Source organism: Alosa sapidissima, chromosome 12, assembly GCF_018492685.1.
Source record: "Alosa sapidissima isolate fAloSap1 chromosome 12, fAloSap1.pri, whole genome shotgun sequence".
NCBI lineage: Eukaryota > Metazoa > Chordata > Actinopteri > Clupeiformes > Clupeidae > Alosa > Alosa sapidissima.
In genome coordinates, this window is record NC_055968.1 from 21,164,551 (window position 1) to 21,174,550 (window position 10,000).

At 42.9% G+C, this 10,000-nt stretch overlaps 1 protein-coding gene across 3 annotated transcripts in view; it reads left to right on the plus strand.

Moving 5' to 3' along the window:
- Positions 1-1,610: 1,610 nt before the first annotated feature.
- LOC121724964 (leucine-rich repeat-containing protein 52-like) overlaps positions 1,611-10,000 on the plus strand; it is a 21,007-nt gene continuing 12,617 nt past the window's right edge. The window contains exons 1-3 of one of the 3 annotated variants that reach the window (XM_042111966.1): positions 1,611-1,755; positions 2,059-3,130; positions 7,197-7,617. In XM_042111966.1, the coding sequence (XP_041967900.1) occupies positions 2,482-3,130; positions 7,197-7,414 (867 nt within the window). In that variant the 5' untranslated portion in view covers positions 1,611-1,755; positions 2,059-2,481 and the 3' untranslated portion in view covers positions 7,415-7,617. The other 2 variants (XM_042111964.1, XM_042111965.1) reach the window with 2 other exon arrangements.

A 10,000-nucleotide genomic window follows, 5' to 3' on the forward strand; every position in this document is an offset into this window, starting at 1 on the left:
ATGGCATTAGTGCATTTACACCCCTCTGTGTCACATTAAAGGCAAATGAAATTACGGCTAACTGTGAGAGGGGTTATGGGTGACACTCCTACACACAGAGAGAGAGAGCGAGAGAGAGAGAGTGAGAGTGTGTGAGAGAGAGAGAGAGACAGACAGACACACACACACACACAGAGAGACACACACACACAGTCCTCTGCTTCTTTATTATTCTGGGCCGGTTGGCTGAGCGTGAGGCCGCGTGCCAGGCCGTGTGTGTGACAGATGACACTGCCATTAACTAGTAATGAAGTCTCACTCCACACCCTCACCTGACACCCCTCCAGTGTGCAAGCCGAGAGTCTAGGGGCCATCCAGGGAGGAAAGTTACACTAATGAGTACAATCGGCCCCTGTTTATACTGGCATTCATCAGAGCATGCTCTACTGGGCCAAAGCAAGCGTGAACATCTACATACAAATACATGTGCGAGGAGGGAACCTTGCTTTTCTTTGCTATTGCCACTCTCAATTTTCCTCTTGCCTGCAACCATATGGGGCAAACCATGAGTAATGGCAGTCTATTTCATTAAACATGCAGAAAATATCTTTGCTGCAGGCACTCCCTGCAATGATGGAGGTCACCATGTGATCATCGCTGACAGAGGGTGACGCAGGAATACACTTTTCATGGGTGAACGCTGTAGCACTGCTGCAGAGCGATTACTATTATTCTGCAGCACAACCTGTTTTGTTTTCAGCTATGGTGATGTGTCATGTCTAATTTGACTGGCTTTAATACACAGCTGGAAAAAGTGATTGTGTAAAATAAGCTTTGCAGACAGAGCCCTTGCTATAACGTTTTGCACTCCTGTACACAATTTGTTGAGGTAGGCCTACAGGAGTGAAAGCTTTCGTTTACGCTTGTGGACAGCAGTTTCCTACCTGTTTGGGTGAACATATGAGCAGTAAGGCAGCCTCACTGTGTGTGTTAACTTAATGAAGCAAAATTATAAAGCAACACTTTTCATTTACAATGATTTCCCATGTGTCTATGACAATGGAAATGTGAATATGAGTGCATTAAAGTATCAAAGGCTAAACGTCTGACATTTCATCAGGTGAAATATGTCCTTTGAGGTCGATGCACATAAAAATGACTCAAAATAACAATGGAACTAGAGCACGCTGTCTCAGTGTCATGTTACTTTTGCACCTGTGTTAACCATGGGCCCTGGTCTGATCTCGAGCGCACGCTCGCCTCACGTACAGTAAGCCATGGGGATACGCGTCAGTTGCTAAAGATGCAAATTTACTGTACACACTTTTGCTGCACATTCTAGAACGGCGGAGACAGACGGACACACATGTCAGTGAATGAAGCAGAGTGTGAGAGTTGCTGATAAGCCTCTCTAAATCCCTGGCCCTCAGACTGCAGCGCCGCGGATGGATTATTATTCCTCGTTATAAATGACAGACGGTTTTTTCCCCTGTGACGCACAAAGAGACACACAGGCCAACAAAAGTGCCTGAAAATGTCTGCCCTTTGTTGTTAATATTACGCAGCACAAGGGGTAGGCTACATGTGTTCTCCCTTCTCAAGATGTTCTGTTGACTGTCAGCGACACTTATGTTCTAACTTCGAGAATGCGCATTTGTTGTCTTGGAAGTGAAATAAACAGACCTTGCACAGTGACGTCACAATGAAGCACATCGATTCAACTTATGAGTCCATGGTTTGTTGGATCTTATATACTCTGTGACTACGCATCGACAGGTAAACACGATCATGCATGCAACAGACCCCGCGATTCTCGCATGCACACACAAACTCACAGTCACACAGCCTAGACGTGCGAGCGCACACACACACACACACACAATGTGCAACACCTCTCTCCCTCTCGCTCTCTTTCTCCCTTCTCTCTTGCGTTCAGTCACACACACAGCGGCAGAAAGAGAGTAGGCAGCGCAACGAGCAGGAGACACCATTAGAAATAAAGATGCAGGCATTCTCATTCGATTTTCTGTTGTGGAATGAGAAGACCTGTTTCTAAGAGATATTTTTTCTTCATTCCAGGACCTAACCGAAGCTGTCACGGAAAGGAATTGGATACCACCCGTTGGCAGTTCAGAAACAACCGGCGACGCTGGAGAAAACTAATTCACCGGGTCTAAAATTCCTTTGCAATAAGAGCAAACAGTGAACATGTCCGGTGGGATCTAATAACAACGCAGGAATGCAACCACGTTGATTTCGTTGCGCTGTCTGAAATGCCTCTCGGTCACCTTCGGAATTAACGGACGACTTGCGCGCGTGCCTTTGACGGATAGGCTTTTAAGCCGCCTCATTATAAACACGGTGGTCTACAGTATTAAAACTGGCATCACAAGGAAGAACAACTGCTCCCTCTTGAATCTACAAGCAGAACAGATCAATGAAGAATGCGGGAGCGTTTCGGAGTGCTGTCCACCCGGAGTTAATGAAGTCGGCGACGATATCATGCGTCTTCTGCCCGACCCCAGCGTGCAGTCATTGCGGCTCATATTCCTACTGATATTCGTTATGGGGGTAGCACCGTCCCCGGCCCTGACCGCCGGGTGCCCTGACCGCTGCGTGTGCGACGACCAGCTTGTGGTCCAGTGCGCGGGGCAGGAACTAACGCAGTTCCCCTCAGATCTCCCACTCGCTACCCGACAACTTATTATCTCCAATAACAAAATCGGGGACCTCCCGGCTCTGCAGCTCAACTACCTGTCCGACCTCGTGTACCTGGACTGCAGCAACAACTCCCTCACCGAGATATCGGAATCTACGTTTGGCAACCTGCGCAAACTTGCCTATTTGGACTTGTCCTTCAACACTTTGACTCAGATCGAGGACCGGACGTTCGGGCCTTTGGCCAGTCTCGTCATGCTCAGAATGACGGACAACCCAGGACTCTCGGAGATCCATCCGGATGCTTTCGCTGAAAACTCGGCTTTGCAAGTGCTGGATGTCAGCCGCAACAACCTGACCGCACTGAACATAAGTTCGCTTATCGCATTGCCTGCCCTCCGTTCCCTTGGCCTGAGCGGGAACCCCTGGCGCTGCGACTGCGACACAGAGGACCTCTGTCTCTGGATCCAGATCGAGGGATTCAAGTTTCAAGGTAAAGTACACTTTTCCTTTTCATCCCACAACTGAAACTTTCAAAATCTTTATTTTTCAGATTCCAAAAATGACCAGAATTGACCAGTCTTAAGCTAGTCCGATCATAGGCCAACACAGTGGAACAGAAAGAAAGAACTGCAGTGCAATTTTAAGTGAGCTGGAAATTGAGATAACACAATTTCCAATTTGAACATCAGGAACTATCCTTATTCATGAAGCACTTCCTTCAGCCATTAGTTCCATTTAACTGGCCCCGGCTGGTAGATTGCTGGTTAGGAGTGCAGACCACTCTGGTTTAGAAGCAGAGTTTTGCTCTTTAGGCATAAACACCAGAAATGGCTCATGCTTGACTAAAGACAACCTTGTAATAATGCATGAATACAAATTAAATCAGTGGACTTGTTATAATTAATGTAAAAATATAATGGTAAAAGAAGCCGAAACCATAACATTTTAAATCCCATATCCCCCATAGCACTGTATTGCCAAGTATAGATAAAGTAATTTGGACCAATTCCAAACTATTCTTTCTTTCCTCCATCAGATCTTCAGTACACATCTGTATATATCCACATCAAAAAACATTAAGTGGTGTTATTAACCTCTGTAGTAGGGGGTGTTTTCTGATCATTTTCTGTAGTAGGGGTGTTTTCTGATAATAGACTGAATGAAATTTAGTTCACAAAGAACTAAATAAACTGGTACAGTGACTGAAAAAGAGCTGTGAACTATGCATTCAGTATGTATAGTTTTACTCAGCTCTCAGTGTTTACTGTGTTTAATGCAAGTGGCTCCAGCCCTAGTCATATGCATATGCCTACAGTGGGAAAATATATGGACTACAGCTGTTTGCACATCAGTAGGTTACTTTTTAAAGAACTACCGTTAGATGCCAAGAAAAAAGTCCAGTGTGGGGTTTTAACCCAAAGAACATTGTTCTCAGTAGTTCTTTTCTTAATCAAAGTCCCCTACATTTAGGTGTCTCATCATGTGTCCACTGAGACCAGATGGCTAATTACGCAGGGCTTTTTTAAGTGGTATGAAAAAAAAAAAAAAGAATGAATTTCTGTGCTGTTATGTAATGCCACCTCTTAGGTCCTACAGCACTGCAACATTGTGGCTGAAATAGTGTTGCAGTGGGTGTGCGCTTGTGTGTGAGAGAGAGAAAAAGAGAGTTTATTCGCAACATAGCTTAAGGAGCAGAATGTATAGATTCACTTTATACGTGTGTGCATGCTTGTTTGGCTGTGTAGCCTATATATCTCTGTGTGTTTGAACATGTGTGTGTGTGTGTGTGAACATTAATGTGTTTTTGGTAGTACTTTAGGAAATGGCCAGTACAGTGCCAATTTGCATGATTCATGACTCTTACATTTGAACATTTGTGAGTCATAATGCACCTCCCTCCCTCCTCTCTCTCTCTCTCTCTCTCTCACACACACACACACACACACACACACACACACACACACACACACACACACACACACACACACACACACATACAGTACACATACATACACACAGAGAAAGAGAGAGTTCACCATGTGCTAGTGAAAGTTAAGGGGATGCTGACTGCTAGCTTTTCCTTTAATCCGTTTGATAACGCTGCCTTAGCCTTATGGCTTCTGGCGGTGTTTTGGTGTCAGCCCAGTGACTGTCTTCAAGCTCCCGAACCTGAACATCAAGTCTGTGCCCCAGAATCAGGTCACCGCATGGTCAAATATGCATAGGGAAACCAGTCAGAAGGCTACTTTAGGACCCTGCACGTGTCTTAAGCTCATTGTGAGAATCTAACCCTACCTTAACCTTAATTCCTTTCTCCAGTCAACCAGAAGAATGTTCAGTGAGCTATTTGCAGACAGACATTATGGCTACGTCTCTTAAGACGATGTCAACAAAACTGTGTGTGTGTGTGTGGCCTGAAACTTGAAACTTCTGTGGCATCGTGGCTTTTATCACCAGCACAGGAGATGATAATCACATGACTCAAAAATCTCACGGCCACAGAAGGATGCGGCTTTACGTCTGTCTGAAATACCCCTCATCTGTGCTCAGGTGGCATTGTTTTCCTCAGAAATGTTTTCAGTCGGCCATGAGCAGATGAGTTGGCCATGGGACAATAGGAATCTGGTGTCAGCAAAAAGAGTGTATGTAGTCTACCCCAGAAAGTGAGGCTCGCTCGAAGGCGCACTGAACTGAGGGAGTATCTTGGATATTTAGGGGGGAAACCCCATATTGTAGCTAAAACAAATGTGTAATACTGTACATTTCATACAGATGAGACAGTGCTGAAATAGTAGTAAACTTCTTTTTCACTTGATCTCCTTAGTTGCTCTCTTGCGTTTGATCTCCTCAGCTGAGTTGTCCTCTTTGCCTCATGTTCTTCTCTAAATAGTAAAGTGCCCTCCTTAATGACCATAAATATCCACAAGATCCAGGAGCATAAGTAAGGATGGCTAGATTGGGTTAGAGAGAATAACAATACAAACAGTGTAAGTCACCTGATGGACTGTGCAAGAAGGGAACGTGTTATGCATTATTGTTGTAAAATGTTGCTCATATTCTTTAATTCATATTCTATCTTATAGGCTGAATATTGTGATAAGATATACTGAGATGTTATGATTTAGCCTCTTTCTCTTTGACCAAACATTGGCTCCCCAGAAGAAATGTGTGTTATCTAATGAGCAAATTGAGACACACTGTTCATTTGATCTGGAAAAGAAATGCCTCAGTGCTATTTACTGACCTGTGAAGGCAACTTATTTTGTTATCCTAGTAGCCGGCCTGTGGGCTCAGATGACATTTAAAATATTACTGATCGAATAATGAATGATTGATTCTCGGTGTCTGCCATGCTATTATATGATACTTTTCAAAACAGGATGCTGTTTTACAGCTGAATTGATTTTGTCACACCAGACCACCATTCTCTGGGATGTATAATGTGTGATAAGACTACATAATCAAATTCTGACAAATACTAATTAAAATAGTGTTCTATAGTGATCATGTTTCAGATCTTTTCTTACAAAACATAGTCCTATTATTCTCCATCTCTGTCTCTTTCATGCTGAGAACCCTCTCTCACTCTGTTGACCTCTTCTTCTCTCTTGGTCATTTTTCACACAAGACTGAACTGCACATCTTCAGTACTGAACCTCAGCATCATATGTAATCTCCTCTGCATTTAAATACCATAAAATGCTTAGAGAGCGTAATGAGAATAATGATTATGTGAATGGACCCTTTCAAGAGAGTTCCATTATCAGCATCATAGTTGGCCCCACAAGACTTCCGTTTTAACATTCCATATGTTATCTTAATGCAGAGGAAGTAGATTGGGGCCCAAATAGAACGTTCAAGCATTGTTTTTGTTTTTATTGCTGAAAGGGTCTATAGGAGTGGTTTAGCGGTCAGCTGGAACCACCTGGAGGAAGTTCATGAATGACCTATGCTCCCCAGGGAGCAAAAGGGTTTAAGTAAGTCAGTGGTTTAGATTCACAAATGCATGTTCTGTTGCAGATCACACTACACCTGAATGTCGTAAGGTCAAAGGACTGTAAATCATTTAAAGAGATGAAAATGTTTAAAAGTAGAATCTTGTGTATTCTGTGGAGTACCATTATCTTGGAGACTACTACCTCTGGTATTGTTTTTTCATTTGGTCTGTAGTTGAAGACAGGCAGGTTTAGCTTTCCTTATGGTGCAGAACTGAACTCTGTACACTAACATTAGGTATGTTTGTATGCATATGTATTTGTGTGTGTGTGTGTATGTGTGTGTGTGTGTGTGTGTGTGTGTGTGTGTGTGTGTGTGTGTGTGTGTGTGCGCGTGTGTGTGTGTGTGTATGTTGCTCTGTGACTGTGGCCAGCGCCTCTCCAGTCTCCACCATTTGTCTGGTACTATTTGAGTCTAACAGCTAAAAAGTGTCGTAGCATCATTATCTCCCCTTGGGAAGTCCACCTCCTCTGTGTGTGTCTCTTCTTTCTCCCCTTGCACTGTGTTGCGCCGTATTTTAATGCAGCTAATCAGATGCTGTTCCCATCTATTCCCCATAGCCTTCCCCCCGTTGGTGCTCAAAAAGACATCTGTGGAAACGAGCTCACAGACTGACTGTGTAACTGCTCCAGAGCTCATCTTGCTTTTTCGGACGCCAGATCTGCCATTTGCATGCAGGCCAAGGCAGACGCTGGCTTCGGGACAGATGCGAAGCGGATTGGGACCACATCTGTTCCGGAGTCAGTTGTTGTTGGGGGCGACTCGCTCATCCCCCTAGCTGCCACTGACCCTCCCATTTGGTGCGTGAGTCACATCCCATCAGCTGCTGCAGAAATGTCTTTTCAGTCTCATCAGCCATTAAGTCTAGGTTAATGAAGCGTGGTGCATCGGACATAGGACTTCATCAATGTTTTACGTGGCTGACATGTGATCTGTGGTGTATAAGTTATTAAAGCAGGGTATGTAAGGGATCTTGTCCTTGCAGGGTGATCAGCATCATCTTGAGTTTTAGGTTTAGTGCAGCTTCACTAACATATTGATAGCCACCCCAGAAAGGGTGAAAAATACATATTTTAGTGACTAATTTTACATAAGTCACTAAAAACCTTTCAACTGATTGATGAATATTGCCAGATTTTAAGAGCTCATCTCATTGACTTCTTGATTTTTTCCCTTATCCTTCCCTCTGCCCCCCCTCCCCCACCATTCACACATAATAACAATAGGCAGAAAGTTGATTTTAGCATTTACTTTCCTTAAGAATTTATGAAATAACTAGCCATTAACCATTGTTACAGTTTGTTACTGTCATTTTTATATTTTTACTATCTTAAGAACTGGAAACAATTTGACAGCAGAAGGGATCCCCGATACCTTTCTCTCGCACGTGGTGGTGTCCCTCAAGGATTCATTCTTGGGTCTTTGCTGTTGTTTATGTATATTATTATTTTATCCTCTACCTATCCTCTACTTAGCACTTACTCAACCAAATAATTGCAGATTCATCTAAAATTCATCCAAAATACGCTAAAATCCTTCGTCAACAGTAGAACTTTCATTGTTTTAATTTTCTTATTGCATGACATGACACTCTCACCATTTGCCAGATTTTAAATCAAACGATTCAGATCACTGAACAAGACCCTCTGTCCAACTTTTCAGTTATTTTGTACCAAATCACCTTACTACTTGGTTGTATATACCTAGTTATTTCCATTTCTTTCAGTTATTAGAGTGCATGAAAATGCACTCTACTGTTATCCGATTTCTTCTTCTTATTGCAGTGCATGAAAATGCACTGTTCTGTTATCCGAAGTCTTCTTCTTCTTCTTCTTCTTCTTCTTCTTCTTCTTCTTCTTCTTCCCACCAAATTTCTGCATCTAATTCAGCTTTAACCGTTTAACGTAGAAACTTCGTTCAAACTTTGTAACGTAGGTCTTGAAAAGGACACGTGGGGAATGTATTTTTCACTTTTGTAAACGTTATACTTTTTGAGATATTAATAAAAAACAAGCTTATTTTTCCCCATAGACTTTGCATTAGACTATGACATCACAATGGACTAATTAACTTGATTTGCACCTGTATCAACTTCTAGCTGCTCACTACTAGGACCCATCAAAGGGCCAGTTAAACTGATTGCACCTGTATCAACTGCTTTCTGCTTAACTAGGCCAACTCTCTGTGTCTCTCCATTCTACAAGGATATAAGGCATATTCCATCCAACTTTCTATCCATTCATCCTCTTCAAACCATTCACTCATCCACCCATTAAACTATACATCAACATCCATTAAACAATCTGCCTATCAACATCCATTCAACTTTCTGTCTATCAACATCCATCACACTATCTACATTCAACTTTTAAACTATATACTCTGTCTCAGGCTTTAAGCATACAATCTGGCTCTCTTAAGACTACTATTTCCTCTGCCCACAACTGTTTCAAAATAAATATCCTCACTACAATAATTCACTATTAAATAATTTAACTATTTAAACTACTCAACTATTTAACTGTTCAGCCATTTCAACTGTCAGTTGTTATCAACTATGACTCCTGCCAACTGTTTCCAAATAAAAGTTTGTTTGGCATTTTATGTTAATATACAGTATGTTTATATTTTCATGCACTGGTAATTTCCTCGAAATTACATTTCAGTTTCTTTCTGTTATTTCTTTCTTATTAACGGGCATCTTAACACGATCCCAGTAAGAACATGTAGTAGCATACCATCTCCATTTTTTATACCTACTAGTTTTATATCACATTACTGTTGCTAAAAACAACGGGTGACCTCTCCAGAAGGTTAAGCAGCAGTTAGCCCTAAAGGTCAGTGGTGAAGATCACATTTAACATTATCTGACGATCTGTAGCATGTCAGTGTCATGGGTGACCTGTTTGGCTGTTTTCGCCTGCTGATGGCTCTGCTACAATTCTGGAGGGGTAATGTCCCCCCCCCCCCACCCCCCAGGCGCTTGTTGTCGCTTGGGAGCGAGATGCACTCAGGTGATCCCGTTTGCCTTTGTCAGCACTTCCAGAGTGTTGATTGACAGCCCAGAGCTGCAATGTTGTCTGCTTAATTGCTTTTGTCTCTGCCAAAGTTCCACTCAACAGGGGGGGTGGGGGGGTTAGAAAAAAGGGGGGGGGGGGGGGTGTGCAGCTGAAAAACACAGTGGCTTTGTCCACCTGTCATTCCTACGAGCCAACTAGAACAAATGGGGACAAAGTTGGAACATACAGAGATTTTTATTCATGGCCCGACCGTCACGGTCCAAGCTCCAGGGTTCGCTCATTAGTGTTGGCCTCTGTTGGGTCCAATTTTAGTCGCATTATGGTGGAAGATGCTTTTAGTCTAC